Below are 20,663 nucleotides of genomic sequence, written 5' to 3' on the forward strand. Positions count from 1 at the left end.
AAATATTTTTAAACACCTATCCGAGGTGCATGTTTGATATTTGAATTTAGGGACTTCTATACCCTCAAGTACACTAGAAGTTCAAATGTTCTGCTGTGCAGGAATGTTCCGTGTCCACACAGCATGTCCCCGCTGGCTCCAGAACCGCAGTTCACACGGTAGGAAGTACTACTGGAAGGCCAGTGGGGGGCACTCTTTTCTCTGGTCTGAAGATTAAATCCCAAAGCCCCAGGGCAGTGAAGGTGACCTTGCCCTGAGTAAGGTGCTGCCTTTCAGACCGAGTGTTAATAGAAGGGGGGGGTTCTAGACTCGCTGTGGTCAGATCCTGTGGTAATTATTGTAATTGTCTGGGGATTAATCCTGGCAACGTTTACAATCTGTCTGTTCTGTCACCATCGCCACTCCCGTCCTAACCGGCCCCCTCTCTTTCCTGTCACTAGCGGAACCCATAAATCACGTTAGGTACTCAGTGTATGCGGTCACTAATGTATTTTTTCACCTATTTCGCTCTGACTAAGAGTACCTGTTAAACGACTAAAAAGGTCAGATCTAACTAGCGCACCACTTAGGGAGATACAAACGCATGTGGGCTTGCATCCTAAAAAGAACGCTAATATGAATGTTGGATCACTAAAGGCAGAAATTGACAGATTGGTCAGAAACATAATCGCTGCTGAGGAGCAAGCTAGCTAATGGGTGTCACGCCACCTGTGACAGGTTTGTGTATTAGCAGCAGTTGTTGCCAGGGCGATCAGGAGCCGGCCTAAGAAGAAGCAACCATGAACTAAGCACATCCAGTCGACAGATAGCACAAATTGTCAGAGGCTTATAATAGCAAAAATAGCATTTATGCAGTGGAGTGAAGCAGATCAAGGCTCGAATACTATTTTAAATCCTTTCAGAATATTTGACCTGTGCCTGACTGAGTTTGTGTAGTGAATGGAATCAATTGAAAATTCTTAATCTCTACTAATCTGGCACTCCAGGCAGACCAAATGTGTCTATAAAAATGTCAAATAGTGTTTGAACCCATGTTTGTAGTTGAGTAATCTGACTGAGTTTAATCGACCTTAGATCAGTCTGCTAGCCTACATGATTCCCTAGATCAGCCTGCTAGCCTACATGTGGCCCTGCTTCCCATTCTGCCCAAACCCTAGATCAGCCTGCTACCCTAAATGAGGCCTACTTCTCATTCTGCCAGAACCCTAGATCAGCCTGCTATCCTAAATGAGGCCTACTTCTCATTCTGCCAGAACCCTAGATCAGCCTGCTACCCTAAATGAGGCCAACTTCTCATTCTGCCAGAACCCTAGATTAGCCTGCTAGCCAACATGATTCCCTAGACCAGCCTGCTACCGTACACGATCCCCTACTTCTCATTCTATCAGAACCATAGATTAGCCTGCTAGCCGACATGACGTCCTGCTTCTCCTTCTGACAACGCTCTGCCTTTCTATCTCCTTCACATCACTTCAATCCTTCCCCAGTCATCCTGTTCCCCCTCCTCGTTCTCCATCACCTATTTTATCTCCTCACTGCCTCCACCGCCTCCTCTCTCCTCAGTCTCCCCCAATTACCTACTCCTTGATCTACAGATCAACTTTCTAAATACGGGGTGGCTTCCAAATGATTTAATCCTTTTCTTCCTTTCTCTCCCCATCACCCTCCCCTCCTAGCCACCCTCTGACTCTTCCAAACACCCCCCTCCCCGTGGCTCTAGTAAAGCCAGCAATCCAGGCTCGTGCCTTGATCTCAGCCCAAGCGTTTATAATTGATTCTTTAAGGGATAAGCTCTCTCTCCTTCACCACCACAAATCCATACACCACCCCAACACACATGCCTGTACAGTCTCCCCTCTTTCTCTTCTCTCTCTCGTCTCTGTTCTCTCTCTCTCTCCGTGTTTCTGTTCCATATTTCCGACCACCAACCAGTTCCTTAAAAACCGGAGAAGCGCTGACAGCCGTGGTGACACGGATTAAAACGGATTCCTTAGATCTCTCTTTCTTGCGTGCTCTCGCTTTAGCGATCACTCGCTTCCGCTCTCTCACTCACTCTCTTCCGCTCTCTCACTCCCTCTCTTCCACTCTCTCACTCCCTCTATTCCACTCACTCACTCCCTCTATTCCACTCACTCACTCCCTCTATTCCACTCACTCACTCCCTCTATTCCACTCTCTCACTCCCTCTATTCCACTCTCTCACTCCCTCTCTTCCACTCTCTCACTCCCTCTCTTCCACTCTCTCACTCCCTCTCTTCCACTCTCTCACTCCCTCTCTTCCACTCTCTCACTCCCTCTATTCCACTCTCTCACTCCCTCTATTCCACTCTCTCACTCCCTCTCTTCCACTCTCTCACTCCCTCTCTTCCACTCTCTCACTCCCTCTCTTCCGCTGTCTCTCTCCCTCTCTCTCTACATCACTGAATTTGCCTTTGACCCCCTTTCCCAAGTATCACAACGGGAAAACTAGGACTAGAAATACCATCCCATCTCCACAGGGCAGGACACCGAGAAAGTAGGCCTGTTAGCATCTTACTGGGAAACAGGTGATGAAAACAGTGCGAATGAACAGACAAAGACTTGCTTTTGCCTTGCTACTCTGGGTAATACTGCCAGAGCATTTGTTAAAGGGCTAATCTGGAGCTACTGCATACATTTTTGGGATGCATTTTTTTAAATGCTTGTATTTGGAGGATAGTATACACTATGGCAAGTTCAGGACATTTCCAATGCTTTGAAACATCCTGTATGATAGCACAGACAGGCAGAGCTCATTGAGGGAGGCGCTCAAATCTCTAGTGAAAAAAGTGAAAGAGAGTGATTCGGATTCCAACAGTCTAGACAAAACACACACTGCTAACAGGGTACTGTGTAGTGGTCATCTTCTGTCCATCCAGAATGAGTGCATGTCACATGCGATCTCTCTGTGAAACCGTTAGACTAAACTAAGAGGACGTGGTTTGCCGTCGATGTAATGGGTTGACCAATGCACGTTGGACAGAGCGTGTTCGGGCACGTCTTGTAAACGACAGCCGGTGCACATGTTCCAAACCACGCCAGGACTCGTGCCTTTAAACCACGACAGTCACGTTCATACCTGTTGATATGTCAGACTCAGAGGGGATTGAACGGCAAATTACGTGTCTGGTCGCAAAGATCAAACACTGACAAAATGACACTTATTGGCCCAGGAGCAGGGAGGCGTGATTTGTTGGGGACGACATAAAAAAGCTAAAACTAATCCTTGAACAAACGCGATTTTCAGAGGATTGAGCCCTCTGGGTACGTCCCCCATGTCCACAGGAGCCGGTTCTGTTCATTAGAGACACTCATTACTCAGCAGCAACGTGTCTGTCTCCTTATTGATGGCTAGATGTCTCAGACCACTACGGTAATAGAGAATTGATTGATCCTGCCCCAGGGAGGAGAGTGGGAACCGTAGGCCACAGGCCAATCAGAATGGCAGAGTCATCTAGCCTTCGGCTTCCCCGTAAGACTGGAATGGTTATTATAGACTACAGTAAGAGGGAGGGACAAAGAGAGAGGAGGAATGGGGGAGTGGGGGGGGGGGGGTTAGGAGGGAATGAAAGAATAAGGGATGTGTCAAAAACAGATCATGAGTACTTCTGGGAATCAATTAAGCGGGACATATTTGATTTCAAAAGTATCTAGCCAGGAACTTCAACGAACCATACTTTTGAATTTCATCTAAGTCAATCAATGAATCTAGAGTCTAAATAAGGTAAATATGGTACTTTCATGACACTACAAAAGTGTTTTAAATGAAGCAGAAAACTAAGGCCCCGGTGGGTGTTTTTGTGTCTGGTGGTGTGACTGTGAAAGTGAAAGCACTGTTGATTGAGCTTCAAAAGGACAGTCAGTTTGCTTAGTAAAATGTTGTGTGCGATGGGCCAGGTCTCGCCAGGTATCTTGAAGCTGTTCTTATCAACCCCGTCTTATAAGTGCGAATTTGATAGAGTGCTAGCCAGGGATCTGAAATGGATCACATGGATCAATAACAGTTAATCCTCGCGATTCTACCTACTGTACGACTCACAGGGGGGTGTAGGAGATTAAGAGATCCATGGATTGTAAAATAATCTGCTGCTAGCCTGGAATGTGAGCCACGTTGACACCTGAGTTATTTAATTACTTAATAATTACTTGCTACAATGCTAAATATTAGCCTAATACTTATTAAAAATGTTTAATATTTACTTACAACACAATACCTCAATGGAGGTTCAGTGTCCAGCAACTACACAACACCCACAACTCAAAACTGACAAAAGAAGCAACCTAAAGAATTGACAACGAGGGCGAACCCTGGACACCGCTAGTAAACCTTTGTGCAAAAGACGTTTTCAAAGCCGTATTCTGCAAGGAAGGCTAGAACTCAAACGCCACCCTGACATCTCCTGGGAAGAGGGCAGGTTAGCTGATGATCCCCAAAATAACACGGCACCCTGATATCTCCTGGGAACAGGGCAGGTTAGCTGACGTTCCAAAATGTTCAGACGCCCCCATCATCGGCAGTTTCCAGTGGTTATAGGACTACATCATCACAATTTAAATACACTGGAAAACCACTGCACATTATGCTATTAGATAGACCCTTTCAGCTAGCCTTTTAAAATCCAGTTGTTCTGTATCTTTTTTAGCGGAAAGTAAGCAATGTAGCTAGCTATCTGGTAAACACTTTGGAAAAGACTATGATGTGACTTAATTTTATAAAAATAAAAGGATGCGGTGGATTGCTAATAACGGGATCATATTTATTACCTACATTTCCTACGACTAGCCATTTCCTAGAACGCTCTCAAAATGTTTTATGTCACCAATAATCAAAAAACATTGACAACATGAATCAAAGTACAACATTGTAAAACTATTTCTAACTATTTTTCAAATCTGCCTCTGAACATGCCGATAACAAGGGGTAATATTCTGTTTCTTATTAAAGATATTCTTCTGTTATTTGATATGGGGTTATATTTTTTGTTATTGTTATTGTTATTGACGATTTATTAATGTAACATGGTTAATCTGCCAGTGTCACTTCCTGTGTCCTGCAACCCTCCTGAGAATTTTACATGGTTATTCTACCAGTGTCACTTCCTGGCACAGCAGGAATCCCACAGCCCCTGTCAGTTTCTTATTGCCCTCAACCGTTTTCCTGTTTTTCTCCTTTGTTCATCCTTTTTAATAAAAGTGATTGTGTCCCACATCTCAACTGCAACTTTACACCCAACATACTGTTCAAGGCTAAGAGACATTATAATCCCAGTAGTTAATTAGCTTTCTTTATGTTCTGCCACGGTATCATTCTGGTATCAGGCATCTTGGCACTGAATATTTTGAGGTTAAAATCTGATATGTGAGTATCAAACTCGAAATGTTGTTATCATGACAACACTGTGTCCAACCAAATGCCATTCCCTCCAGGACTTAGTCTAAACGTCGGAGATGGCCTTGTTTCCCTTCAAGTCTTGTCCTGCTTTCTTTGCCTCAAGCCGTGACAAGTGGATCTTATTACACATTCAGTGTTAGCTGAGTACAGCTGAGTGGAAGAGGTGACTTATATGGAGTTTCTCCTCTCACCGGGAATAAAGCTAGGAGTCTAAATACAGCATGTCTTCTGAATGACTAATCATAACGTTTCAATCAGGAGTGCTTCTGTCAGTGCAAACCACACCTAAGTCATTTTAGGAAATGCTTTGATGGAGGGCGACTTCCAGTAGTACATCCAGTAATGCATTTTAAGTTAAAATACTTTTTTACTGATCCGTAATGGTGGTGCTCTACCAAAATGAAATGAGAGGGACCACAACATCCACCCTTCCCTGACCTGACCTTCCCTGACTGGACCTTTCCCGTCTTTACCTGACCTGACTAGACCTTCCCTGACCTTACATGACCTTCCCTGACCTGACTAGACCTTCCCTGACCTGACTAGACCTTCCCTGACCTGACCTGACTAGACCTTCCCTGACCTGACCTGACTAGACCTTCCCTGACCTTACATGACCTTCCCTGACCTGACTAGACCTTCCCTGACCTGACCTGACTCGACCTTCCCTGACCTGACCTGACTAGACCTTCCCTGACCTGACTCGACCTTCCCTGACCTGACCTTACTAGACCTTCCCTGACCTGACTAGACCTTCCCTGACCTTACATGACCTTCCCTGACCTTACATGACCTTCCCTGACCTGACTAGACCTTCCCTGACCTGACTAGACCTTCCCTGACCTGACCTGACTAGACCTTCCCTGACCTGACCTGACTAGACCTTCCCTGACCTTACATGACCTTCCCTGACCTGACTAGACCTTCCCTGACCTGACCTGACTCGACCTTCCCTGACCTGACCTGACTAGACCTTCCCTGACCTGACTCGACCTTCCCTGACCTGACCTTACTAGACCTTCCCTGACCTGACTAGACCTTCCCTGACCTTACATGACCTTCCCTGACCTTACATGACCTTCCCTGACCTGACCTTCCCTGACCTTACTAGACATTCCCTGACCTGATTAGACCTTTGCTGACCTTACATGACCTTCCCTGACCGGACCTTCCCTGACCTGACGGGACCTTCCCTGACCTGACCGGACCTTCCCTGACCTGACCTTCCCTGACCGGACCTTCCTTGAACTTATCAGACCTTCCTTGACCTTACCTGACTAGACCTTCCTTGACCTTCCCTGACCAGACCTTCCCTGACCACACATGACCTTCCCTGACCTTACCTTCCCTGACTGGACCTTCCTTGGCCTTCCCTGACCGGACCTTTCCTGACCCTCCATGACCTTACCTTCTCTGACCAGACATTCCTTGGCCTTCCCTGACTGGACCTTACCTGACCAGACCTTCCTTGACCTTACATGACCGGACCTTTTCTGACCTTACCTGACCGGACCTTCTCTGACCTTACCTGACCGGACCTTCTCTGACCTTACCTATAACTGTCAATTGCTAGTAGGAGTCTGGGGTCAGAGCTGTCACCCGAGGTTCTTGTAATATTGGCAGCAGCCAGCAAAATAGCTAAAATTACATATTGCTGTATGCTGAGGTTTTTTTAATTTGCTGATCAGACTGTGTGTGTGTGTATGACTGCCGGTGACGGGCAGAAGATTATTCTCCAATCTCATAAAGAGAAAGACGATCCACAAATTGCTTTGACGTCTCAAAGACTATATTTCTCTCCCTGCCGCTGCCTTCAAACAATCATAGTGTTCATACTCTATTTCTGTAGTATCTCTTCACAACCTGATTGAAGTTTTGTTCACTGAAACACTGGTCAATGTCATCCACAGCGTAGAGAGATGAGTGCAGACCCACTATTTTCCGGGTAATTTTCAGTACCATGGCACATAGAAATTGACTTGAATCTTCCGTTATTTACATTCATATTTCAATAGGAAGGATTATTATGTTTGGAATTAGTGATGAATGTCTCCAAGCAAACACATTTGCCATTGCATTTGAGTTTACACGCTCAACATACCTTTCTATTTCAAAGTCATAGAAATAAATCATGAAACGAATTCTACTGTATCTTAGTTACCACTAAATAAAATGGTTCTGTATATAAAGTAGGGGTGGGTAACTATTGAGGGCAATCACACATTGGGATTTCAAAATTCAGCAGAGGCTTGTTTCTTTGTTAAAAGCAAGTTGCTCACCTGAAAAAAATAGTACATAGCTTGTATATTATCTTTAGTTCTGTGTTTCTGTCTGCTTTTATTGTGTTTTTTAGGACCTCCTGCGGGCACCTCTTCATCCATTCTTATCATTTCATTAATATTAATTGATGCTAATTCACCACCTCTAGGCCTTATTTAATATTAATGACTGCTATTTTCTCCTAAATTTTGTTCTACATTATCAGGTAAAGGTTGAGAAAGGAGACAGACCGGGGGTTTTGAGGGACTACGCCAAACATTGTGTTAGCTTATTGGGATTTGGTACTTTCACGCCCACCAGTTGATTGATTTAAATGCCAAACGCCTTGAGAGTGATTGGTCCCACCAGGAAGTGTTGTCGGCCTGATTGGTGGATACAGAATGGTGAGGCTTTTGCCTTGGGTGATTATAACAACACCAGGACATGAAGGTCAAATCAATACTCATATGTTTTTACAGATCTGTAAAAGGCCACCAACTTATTCCTGTAACCGTTCACTCTCAAGCCACTAGTCATCATCCTAAAGATAAGTAGTGAATTATAAGGGCTCCCTCTATGGCTGTAAATAACTCCAGTGATGGTGATGGGTTGGGAATTATGAGGGCTCCATCTATAGCAGTATATAACACTGTTTATAGGTAGGGAATTATGAGGGCTCCATCTATAGCAGTATATAACACTGTTTATAGGTAGGGAATTATGAGGGCTCCATCTATAGCTGAATATAACACCGTTGATGGGTAGTGAATTATGAGGGCTCCATCTATAGCAGTTTATAACACTGTTTATAGGTAGGGAATTACTAGGGCTCCATCTATAGCAGTATATAACACTGTTTATAGGTAGGGAATTATGAGGGCTCCATCTATAGCAGTATATAACACTGTTTATAGGTAGGGAATTATGAGGGCTCCATCTATAGCAGTATATAACACTGTTTATAGGTAGGGAATTATGAGGGCTCCATCTATAGCAGTATATAACACTGTTTATAGGTAGGGAATTATGAGGGCTCCATCTATAGCAGTATATAACACTGTTTATAGGTAGGGAATTATGAGGGCTCCATCTATAGCTGAATATAACACTGTTGATGGGTAGTGAATTATGAGGGCTCCATTTATAGCAGTATATAACATTGGCTGTACATAACAATGGTATTATCACCATACAGAATCCCAGTGTAGAATAATCACTCTACAGTACCATCACTAAATGGTGCTGCGATCAATGCCTCGCCCCCGCCTCACTCACAGGCCACAGAGGTTCAGGGCCTCGGAGAGCGTGCCCCAGGGGAACCCTGGATGTTTCCAGGGCAAAGTGAGAACGTGCCGGGCAGGAGTCTTCAGTCAGTTGAATTTTGCCGATTTTTGTATTTACACTGAAAAAGCACCCGTTGGCACATGCGAGCTGTGGTGGCCATGTTTGTGTCGGTGTAAGCATGCAGATGTTGCCTCTGTCAGTAGCGCCTCAGCGAAGGATATCACGCTGGTCGCTTGGTAACACTTCAGACCGATCCAAGCCGGCTGGCGCCATCAGATCACACCACAGATCTCTAAAAAGTGCACTTCGTTGTATGTGGGAAAATACGGTTCTGGTCAAACGTACTGCAACATATTGGAATTTATACAGCCACGCAACATGATGGTAGAGAGGCACAGCATTGCCCTTGTAGCCGACACAGATTTGCGCCTATTTAATACTTTCCTAACGGCGTAGGAAATCTAAACAAGGGGGTTATGGCGGTACTTAATCCTGTTTGTATCTCTTGACAGGCACAAGTCCTAGCGATCAGGGAACGTTCAAATATATTCCCCTCGAAGGACTGCCCTTTGCTTATTTAGTTAACAATGTTCCCCAAAAAAAATCATCTGACACTGAGAAGTGACAGTAGATCAAACGTGTGAATATAAGCACTCTCTTCTGACTAGACACGGTGTGTCGGATGTTTTAAAGTGGGTAAACGTCGAGGCATGAAGGGGATGTCTTTAAGTGCAGCTACGCTACAAGGACCTTCTGAGGATCAGATAATCTGTCAGAGGACATTGAAGCACCAGAGGTCAGAGCTGTCATTCTGCTGCTCAATGCTACACTGGCGAGGAAAGCATCATCTAGACGGCCAAAAGAAACATGCAGTAAGACACGTGGGCATTGAAACAGTACCCGCAATCTGTGCCTCACGCAGGCTTTAATCCTGTGTTTACGCGGTTCGCCGAATTCTGATATTTATTTTCTCCACTTCTGATAGTCGAAATCAGATCTTTTCGCATCATTCTTCTTTTTTTCGGAGCTGGTCGGTTTGTCCAATCAGGCTACATATGTTAACTCAGAACCAAGGTCTGCCTTGCACCACAAGAACCTGCTAGCAAAGCGGGTTGAGACGTGTGAAATGTACTCCTCAGCCAAACCGCTACAATGACACTTGCCTCTTTGAAGTAAAAGATCAGATGGATCAGGAAAGTCCAAGCTGTCAGTCCTGTACTGTATATATTTCCTGCAGTCCATCCCTCACTTTGGACCCCCGACCATTCCACCATAAATTATTAAGTATTGCACAGCTAGCACACCATCCAGTCCTTGAATAGAATAATCTATCTGAGGGTCCCTGAGAAGTGGAGAGTTTGAAAAACGCTGCTTTATGCTGGAGCACAGGGACTGGCTGTGTTGGTGGGTCACCCTACAGTAGCATATCATCACTGTTGTAGCATATCATCACTATCTCTGGAACATAGAATTTCTGACAAAAGCAGGTCGTGTTCCTATTAACAAACATATATAAGCATACATACAGCTTCTGGGGTCTTTTTGTAGACACTTCCTTAGAGTAATTGTTACATTTTCCCTGAACAGTTTGTGTCCGTCTGCTAACCTAAAGCCAAGATCTGCTCCTCAGGAAAATTAACACTATATCATCGTACCCAGAGGAGGCCCGAAAGCTTAGCAATAATAGATAACCGTACACCATACGGTCTCATTGTCGTAACGGAAAAGCAGCTAGCTTAGCAATAATAGATAACCGTACACCACACGGTCTCATTGTCGTAACGGAAAAGCAGCTAGCTTAGCCTCATTGCAGACGAGTAGGATACTCTCATAGGGAAACATTCAATACATGGGAGCCTACGGCAGACAGCGGATACAACTAGCACGTTACCATGCCGTTGTCACCTCGTAGTTTAGCAGAAAGTATGCATACAGTGACCAAATCCCAACTGGATCCCTAAAGCCTACACCCTGCAGACTTGTTGAGATCCAAGAAGATTAGACAGGTGGGAAAAATCGATTAATAGCTCCGCCTTGTCCCTTGGTAATCTAGGTGTGAGATTCACCATACTACGTGTACCAATACAATCCTCTCAGATATCTGAGTGCAGTGAGCGTACGGCTTTGGGGTCAAAACGGGATTGGGTCGTTTTTTTAAAGGATCAGATTATCCATTTTAGCACGTACCAAGATGGCGACATGCTAAAGTGAGACTTCCTGATCTTCAGATATGCCATTGGGGGAAGAACAGGCGTGACCCCATCGAATGCTTTGTCCATACTTCTTTGCAGTCTGCGGCTGCACGCCACTCAGCGGTGGTACCAGGACGGCGGCCCGCTTGGCATCACAGCGGATGACTATCCTACCGTCACAGACAAATATCACATCCACTGGGAGCCTACAACTGCGTGAAGGCGTTAGGACTTTCCTGCGACTCACCACTGTGAAGTCCTCAGCTCTGCACTCCACACCGCGGTAGTAACAGGACAACAGCATGTCCTTGATGTCGTGGCCCGACCGGTCGTAGAACTCTCGCATGTTAAAGGGGCGGGGCTTGAAGTTGAGGAAGTCAGCTTTGATCTTCAGGGTCTCCAGAACGCTCTCCTCCACCAGATGAGTGTCCCTGATCTCGTACCTGGCGCAGGAGCAGAGCCGGAGAGTTTCGTGGCAGGTTAGAGATCGGGTCAGGGAGGCGGTTACGATATTACTAGTCCAAAGATAGCACACTATGGAAAATAAACAGTTCTCAACTTTTTATATTGTTTCTGGAAATAACCATCCATGCACCAATTATTAAATGATTAAATTAAACTCACACATGATATGACAACTTGCAAAAAAGAAAATGTATTAAAACTTTATTTTGCCTAAGCTGTTGCCTGCTGCAGTTACTACATTTGGTTACAAGACTGTTACCTTTTCTGTATGCCTTCGTTGCGAAGGTTGTTTTATTATAGCCTAAATGAAGGGCCATGTTTACACAGAGGCATGGATATTGGCATGGCCACTGGTCCACAAGATTTGGAGTGCCGTTCACCCAAACCCAATCCATGAGCAGGTCAGCTCATGTCACGTTTACGAGGCTCATGTCACGTGTAATGTCACGTGTAAGAGGCACATGTCACGTTTACAAGGCTCATGTCACGTGTAACCTCACGTGTAAGAGCCACATGTCATGTGTAATTTCAAGTGTACGAGGCTAATGTCACGTGCCTTGTACACAATATGTTGATTGGTATTGCCAAGTCTGCGATTCAATGACACAGCTTTTTTTTTTAATGTTATACCTATTAATTTCACCATGATTAGTGAGCAAGCTGTATGGAGGGCAGGAGGAGTGTGTGTGTGTATGTGTGTGAGTGTGTGTGTGTGTGTGTGTGGAGGTGGTGGTAGAGTCACAGGTAGAGCAGGCAGCTGAGGAGAACATTTCTATTACAACTCAATAGCTACAGGAGATCATGACAACTGTGTCACGGACCTCCCAGAGAACGAGTGGCCAGGCAGCATTTCCCACGGCCCTTTGATTTAGTTTAATAAAACACATAGAAGCAAAGTGTTAAACATACCGGCCAAAGTTCCGGTCAAGCACACTGGTCAGGCACAACTCACACACGGCTCAAGGCACGCTCTCGCACAAGTTCCTCCAGTAGAACAAGCATCAATCATGACAGACACAAGCGGAACCTCTTACTTTAATCCAGCATATCTGACATGCCCTATTGCAAGGGGGGGGGGGGGCAACTCTGGCCCGTCAGGCCATTCCATCCGGCCCGGGGTAGGTAATAAAATATTTTTGAGGGGAAGTAAAACAACTCACCTGCCCTCTCTTATGTGGAGCTTCTGCAACTGCCTAGTCCAGCCCACTACAGGCCCTGACACTCTAGCTGAGGTAAAGAAGGTGGTCTTTGTAGCCCTTGTGAATGGGATCAAATTTGACTGGTCAAAATTGGGCTTGCTAGTCCATTTTGTCACTTCCAATCCCAAATCATGTGATTTGGAATCTGTGTTGTGCCTTATGACAGACCCCCCCCCAAAAAAAAAATCTTGCTTATTGGTTGGTTAGGAATCTGTCCCTCCGAACATAGTAGACCAATGAAGATGCTTTATCTATGACTTGCTCTGAACACCACTCTTTTCATTGTAAATTTGCCAAATGACAGAAGCTGCACAAAAAACAAAAACAGAGGTCTGTGTACTGTAATCAAAACCTGTAACTGCAGACAAGAGCTATAGCAAAATATAACAATGAAAATTGATGAGAAACAGTTGGCATCTTTTTCTTTGGTTTGGGGTACTATTTTTATTATTAACAATTATATAGATTTAGCTTAAAACTAATTTTTCATCCACACTCACATTTGCTTGAAACCAACAACTTTAAATAAATCAATACAAAATGATTCATGAATTAAATACTGTGTCTCTTCAGCATCACTAAGCTCATGTTAGGCTTTAGTAAGGACGGACTGTTTTTCTGAGCATAATGCAAGGCAGCAACACAGCTTTCTGTTTGTAGAATCATCTCCAAACACAATGCCTGAGTGACAGTTACTGATGTTGAAACCGTCTGCATCCACATCTGCCTTTCTGTATTACATTTTTTTAAGCTGTGGTCTGACTTTGTCTGACAGCCAGTCTGGTCTGTCTTTTACCTGTTTTCACCAATGAGAAACTTAAAAGAAAGGTACTTTCTAAAATTCTCAAACTCTCTGAGACAGTCCAGGGCCCAATTGTGTTTTATGTTAATTAACACGCATTGGTCTTTGAATAGGCTTAAAAGACTACTGTATTGTCTTTTCTTTCATAAGTTAAATTGCTGCTTTGAAGGAAAACCTTTCTTCCAAGGGACCATCTGCCTTCTCAAAGTGAGGGGCGTGGAACAGCTGAAGGCCAAATTACCAAATAGAATGGTATGTAAAGATTTCATATCACAACTTGGGGTAGTCTCAAGCAACTGTCCTGCCGCAACAGAAATGTTCATTGCAATTGCAATTTTGTAGTAAGAGCTAAAACCTTATAAAAATGAAAAGGGGCATTTACTGGCTTCATAAAATGATCAAATAAAGATACTGCATCTGTATGTAGCACAGAGGGTTCGTTTTGAGTCAAATATATTCTTGTCTACCCTATAGGGCAAAAAAAATATGGATCTAAAAGGGTTTCAGATCTGGGGAGACAAGAGAGGGAATTGTTCTGTGAGGTGTGAAATTGTTCAAGACGTGCAATGCCTTGTGCTACAGCGCGTTTACTCACAGGATATTACACTCTTATGATCTCTAATAGAGGCTGTAAACAGGTTAATGGAACACAGACCCTGGGCTTTGGAGGAGGTGTGGCACAATTGGTGCACAGTCAGCAATAAAACTTTAATCCTGACCAATCTGTGACGATGTATCCATTGAAACAGTAACGAACTGTGCTTGTTGTATTGTAGCAGAATGTGGTAACTGAAATCTAATTCAAATCTATCTGGCTTATTTTCCACTGAATACTATTTAGAAGTTGTCCTGTCCAGGTTTAGAAGTGAATGCTTTATGCTAACTCCTGTTCATGTACAACTCTGGAAAAAATTACGAGACCACTGCACCTTTTTCTCCAAACTAGCTTTGGTTGTGCCACACCATGGTTCCGAACTAGCTTTGGTTGTGCCACACCATGGTTCCGAACTAGCTTTGGTTGTGCCACACCATGGTTCCGAACTAGCTTTGGTTGTGCCACACCATGGTTCCGAACTAGCTTTGGTTGTGCCACACCATGGTTCCGAACTAGCTTTGGTTGTGCCACACCATGGTTCCGAACTAGCTTTGGTTGCGCCACAGTTCGACAACAACGGTGGATTTGTAACCGCCTGACAAAAAAACAAAATGCTTTACGCTTTGCTCACCAGAGGGTGACCTTTCCCCATTCAGACTTAAAATCACCCTTTGGTTTGTTAACGTACTCTAGAAAACTTGTCGAATATTCAACGGAAGAGTGTCGTTTTTTTTAAAAACGTAATGAAAGCTACGAAATTGCTCCAAACACCAATGGCGCTGAGCAATGTGTCAGCGACAGCCCATGAAAAAAGTGCTGAGGTCCTTCAGGTGTCTCATTCACCTACCTTTCAGTGTCGCTGTCATTCCAGCTGATGTTCAGTAATCTACTATAGTCATCTTTTAGTATTCATATTTTACACAGTCAGCACAAAAACATTTTTTATTGCAAAAGTGCACAAATTAGTCATGGTAAAAAAACTGGGATGTGTTGTTGTTCATTCTGCCGGGGGAGCCAATCAAAGTGCAGCCAATCAAAAAAGGAGGTGTGTCTTATTTTTGTCTTCATTTTAGCCACCCATCAGAGTAAAAGTTCCTCTGTTTTGTGGTGTTCACCATGCTACTCAACACTGTTTCTGGAGATATACCATCCTGGAGGTTTTCTATCTAAGCCTAAATTAGCATACCTGATACCAAGTCAGGTAGGTGACAACTGTGGCTCTAGAGAAAACGTACAGGATGGTAGACACCAAGAAAAGGTTAGGAAAGCACTAAAATATATTTTCAATTGTATACTACCTGCACTGAATCTATAAAATCTGTAAAACCTACCTACTAATAATTTGTTGAGTGTTTTTGTAAGATGAATGCACTCAGCCATAGTGTGAGCTGATTGACTAAAATGTAAAACATTTAAAATGCATGGATTTTTAAAAGCCTGAAGCCAGTTTCCCAAAGCTCTCTTACGGCTTATGACGTTTAAAGTTTGACGTTGGAATGCTGTTGGGAAGCTGGGCCCAGTTAAAGGTTTCTATTCTTATTGAGTCTCCATTGAGCTACAAAATGGTGGCCAATAATTGTGAAAGGTACTATGCAGAAATTAGTTTGGAAACATTATTCAGATGGAAAGGGGGGTGCATTTAAAGAAAATAATGGAAACTATTTCGTATTCAACTTAACATTTGGATGTAATCCAACTTAATCAAACTTCAAATATTTTCACTGTTTCATAACCTAGCCATAACCCAGAATCCCAAACTCAACAAAACGCCAATAGGAAGGTTTTGTCTAAACGTAACCCCTAAGCCAAAAATACAATTTGTCCTCCAGTTGAACAGCAAATAAATCCCAGAAAGGTGAGATTTGTCTCTCGTTCTCCTTGTGGAGATTCATGGTGCCCACCAGGTTAGTAAAACAGGAACACGCGCACAGAGCAGGATGAGGTACCAACCAGGAAAATGGATCATCAGTTAAGTCATTACTTCAACAATCGTTTTGATCACTGTGCCATGCAGGACAATTAAAATCATCTCAATGAAAGAGTCCACATTAAGGAAAACAGGAGGATGTTGCTGGTACAATGACTCACGTCAAGTGCTCTCAGAACCAATCAGAACGTGTGTGTAGCAACACCATCAAAAGCAAAACACTTTATAAACCATCTGGCGTGATTTCTGAAGTATTGGTGGTAAGCACATGAACACTCGCACACACACGCCCACAGATACAGACTTCCCTTTAACTGTGGAAGTATATCCCCCACAAGCCCAAAATTGTCCTACGCTTCAAAGGAATCAGTGTGAGGCTATCTCCCCCCGGGCCTGCCTGCCTCTATCAACCCCCAACACCTGTTCTCACACACAAACACGCGCTAACACACACGCACATGCACATTTAAATACTTCATGTGAATCCAATAAATCAGATGTACATTCAAGAGGGTTTCAAATATAACCACCATCTTAAAGTGCACTTCATAATATCAATCAGCCCTTGGGTTTAATTGACAGGTGAATATTAGTTACTTAAGGGGAATTTCAATGGAGCTCATTTATATTCACTGTAGCTGACATAATGTAGTAACTGCTAGTTTTAGGAACAAATACAAGATATCCTCAATGCAATCTAGAACATTATCACCATTCGTGATCACTTTCACCGATAAGTGAGGAAGACACCCAATCAGTTGTTCTGTCGTACCCATTTGTTGTCCAGCGTTACAAAAAATTATAATTGCGGTCTGTTTTGTCCAAAATGTTTCTTTCCCATATCTGCACACCAGTCTCCTCGTCGTTTCTACAGTCACTCCAATTCCTGGGCAAAAACCTTTCTAATCTTGAGTTCCCAGCCTGGACAACCCATGTGGAATGCCTGCTATCTGTCTGTGTTTGGAACGGCTCATCTGCTGTCAACAAGGCCAAATTGAACTTGACCCATCCTGCCCTCCAGGCCATTGACTTCCTGGCCATTACAGAAATATGGATTTCCCAAGAAAATACTGCTACTCTGGCAGCTCTCTTAATCTGACTATGTGTTTACCCACAGTCCAAGAGCATCAGGTCTCCGTGGTTTCTTCAACTTGGAGGTTTTCCCTCTTCCCTCTTGTTCACTGACCCATTTCCTCTTTTGAATTCCATGCTCTCAGTGTGACCTTTCCATTCAAGCTGAACAGTGTTGTCACCTATCGCCATGGTAACTTATGCTGACCTGCTCCGGAGTAGGTTATATTCGAGATAACAGATGAACGCGTATAAAAGCACAGCCTACTGACCAATCAATTCTGGATTTAACCCACTGGCTTTCTCTGATGAGTATCCATATGAAAAATATAGATTCTCACTGAAGGGAATTAAGTATCTTTGTCAGCTTCTTGAGCTGTATGTTTCCAGTGCGACACATTGAAGTTGTATGCTTACAGCTCCACAGACTGTATGCACAGCGTTATGTTAATAGAAGGGGTTAAAATTAAGAGACCACTGCAAATTGAACTCTTCTGTTCCTCACTCAAAACTTACCTTTTCAACTTTTTGGGAAAGGAAAGAAAAAGGTGTAGTGGTCTCTTAATTTTTTCCGGAGCTGTATATATATACATACACACACACACACACACACAGTGGGGAGAACAAGTATTCGATACACTACCGATTTTGCAGGTTTTCCCACTTACAAAGCATGTACAAGTATGTAGGTACTCTTCAACTGTGAGAGACGGAATCTAAAACAAAAATCCAGAAAATCACATTGTATGATTTTTAAATAATGAATTTGCATTTTGTCAGCTAATCTCATCATCACACCGCTCCAGTCACCTGACCACTTCTATAACTTGTTCTCGCCACCACAACATTTGTTCACTTTTCCTAACAGCTCCCATCTCCTCAATCCTCTCATCTCTCCCATCTCCTCCATCCTCTCATCTCTCCCATCTCCTCAATCCTCTCATCTCTCCCATCTCCTCCATCCTCTCATCTCTCCCATCTCCTCCATCCTCTCATCTCTCCCATCTCCTCCATCCTCTCATCTCTCTCATCTCCTCCATCCTCTCATCTCTCCCATCTCCTCAATCCTCTCATCTCTCCCATCTCCTCCATCTTCTCATCTCTCCCATCTCCTCCATCCTCTCATCTCTCCCATCTCCTCAATCCTCTCATCTCTCCCATCTCCTCCATCCTCTCATCTCTCCCATCTCCTCAATCCTCTCATCTCTCCCATCTCCTCAATCCTCCCATCTCTCCCATCTCCTCAATCCTCCCATATCTCCCATCTCCTCAATCCTCCCATATCTCCCATCTCCTCAATCCTCCCATATCTCCCATCTCCTCAATCCTCCCATATCTCCCATCTCCTCAAACCTCTCATCTCTCCCATCTCCTCAATCCTCTCATCACTCCCAGCTCCTCAATCCTTTTTATCTGCCTCTTTAACCCTACAATCCGTGCTTTCCAAATCCAACGACTCTCACTGTCCCATTTCCTTCCGGTCAAATCCTCACATGGTCTTTCCTATCACTCTTCTCTGTCCCGGCACCTCAAAGGAGGAACCCGCTTCCCTTGGAGACCAGGAAAACAGTCTCTGTCTATTTTCAGAAAACCTTTTAATTGAGTACTTTAAACAGTTCCACTTCCACCTCCATTGTCAGTTGTCTTTTGTTAGCTTTCTATGTTTATCTGTATGGCCTTCTATATAGCAGTGACCTTTGCTGATAACTAATTCATTGATTGCACTTACTGCTAAACTGTGTGGTGGATTCCATTTTAAATGGATAGCCATTTTAAAATGTATGCACTTAACTGTGCGCTATAAGTCACTCTGGATAAGACCGTCTGCTAAATGACTAAAATGTAAATGTATTTTAGAAACTGGAAACATTTTGATACCTAGCACATTACCCAAGGTACCTGCTGATAGGAATGTCATTGAAAAAAACATCCAATTGCCCTATCAATCTTGGACCACTGATTGACTTGTAGGACGAAATGAAAACATGAAAATGTATTTTTCATTAAGACATGTCCTAACACAGTAGAGTGTGTTGTTGAGTACCCATATAACATTCCTGCGCTCCTTCGGGCTAATAGTGTGTAAAGAAAACCTCTATGTGAGTAGAGGTCTCTGAAACATGATGGAAACCCCCCGAAGAGCCGCCCAGGTGAAATGCCTCTTTAACCCTCGCACCACCATCAGGTTGGCTTTCCAATTCAATACCACAATCACAAAGCAATTACTGGAAGAAAACATAAAATGCTAAGTGTCAATAAACCATCAAAATGCCAGTTGCTAGAGGCAAAAGCGTCTTCACACAACAAGTGACTGGATAATATGCAGAACAGGAATGCTCGTATGAAATGGACGTCCACAGAGTTGTGATAAAAAGCAATTTTGAGGGAGAACGTCCATGTCAGGAAAATCCAATAACCAGAAAGGTAGATATGCATTATTAAATTCAGAAACCATTTGAATAAGTTATCTTGTATTGCATGATATGTTCTAGAAAATATTGAATTGTGGCATTATCCAAACTTAAAAACATTACAACACCATTGTTTCAACCACACAAGCATTTTAACCCCTGTGTTAAATCACAACCCAGGACTCACTATTGATATTTTAGCCCCCAACAAATGTTTGACATCCATAACTCATTACTTATTACAAATTATAACAATTACCAGTTTTATTTTATTATATAGTCCAGTTAGACCACATTTACCATAAGATGAACACTTGTTTTTTATCCCAAAACCAGAAATGTGTCTCTATGTGCTATGATGGACATAATTAACTTAGGGTGACCTCATTTTCAAACGCCCAAACCGGGACCCTTGTGTAACTGCACATTATGCGCTTAAACACGCATGTTGGTCATCATGCATGCTTGTGGTTGGTAGAGCTGGGTGGCACTTTGAGCTTTGATGAGAGTTGTTGCTTTGCACTTTTACACTGTTGTTTGTATGGCTCTGACTCGTATGTGGAAACATTACAGTATTATTATGATTTTAATTGTGGTGAAAACCGGGACAATTTGGTAGTGAATGTCGGAAACCCGGGACATTTTAGCGTTTTACTAATATTTGTCGGGACACGGGACACCCAGCTTGAAACCAGGACAATCCCAGGGAACCCGGGACATCTGGGCTCCCTAAATGAACCAATACTTTTTAATGTTCTAGACAATGTCCTGCTTAATAATACGTCCAGATATTATGATCATGGTGACAACATCAATGTTTCAGGTCAAAACATGCTACACACAAATCGAAAGTTAGGGAATCAGATGGAGCAGGGCTGGTCATCTCTGCACAGTAAGCCATGATGATGTTCCTGGAGGATAGTTTTCTGGGAAGGCTCTCACACCATGTGCTTTTTGATTCTCACACAACGTGCTGGTCTTGTGTCACAGTAAACGAAGTGAACTACTCTGGCGAATATAAAAACTGAAATCGCTCAAGTGACAAGTT

General features: G+C 43.5%; 1 protein-coding gene across 1 annotated transcript in view; it reads right to left on the reverse strand.

The window, feature by feature from the left end:
* asic1b (acid-sensing (proton-gated) ion channel 1b) overlaps positions 1 to 20,663 on the reverse strand; it is a 249,148-nt gene that overhangs the window by 207,046 nt on the left and 21,439 nt on the right. The window contains exon 2 of the mRNA XM_029114206.2: positions 11,393 to 11,588. Coding sequence (XP_028970039.1) covers positions 11,393 to 11,588 — 196 coding nt within the window. The remainder of the gene's footprint in view (positions 1 to 11,392; positions 11,589 to 20,663) is intronic.

This window comes from Esox lucius, chromosome 17, assembly GCF_011004845.1.
Source record: "Esox lucius isolate fEsoLuc1 chromosome 17, fEsoLuc1.pri, whole genome shotgun sequence".
Classification (NCBI taxonomy): domain Eukaryota; kingdom Metazoa; phylum Chordata; class Actinopteri; order Esociformes; family Esocidae; genus Esox; species Esox lucius.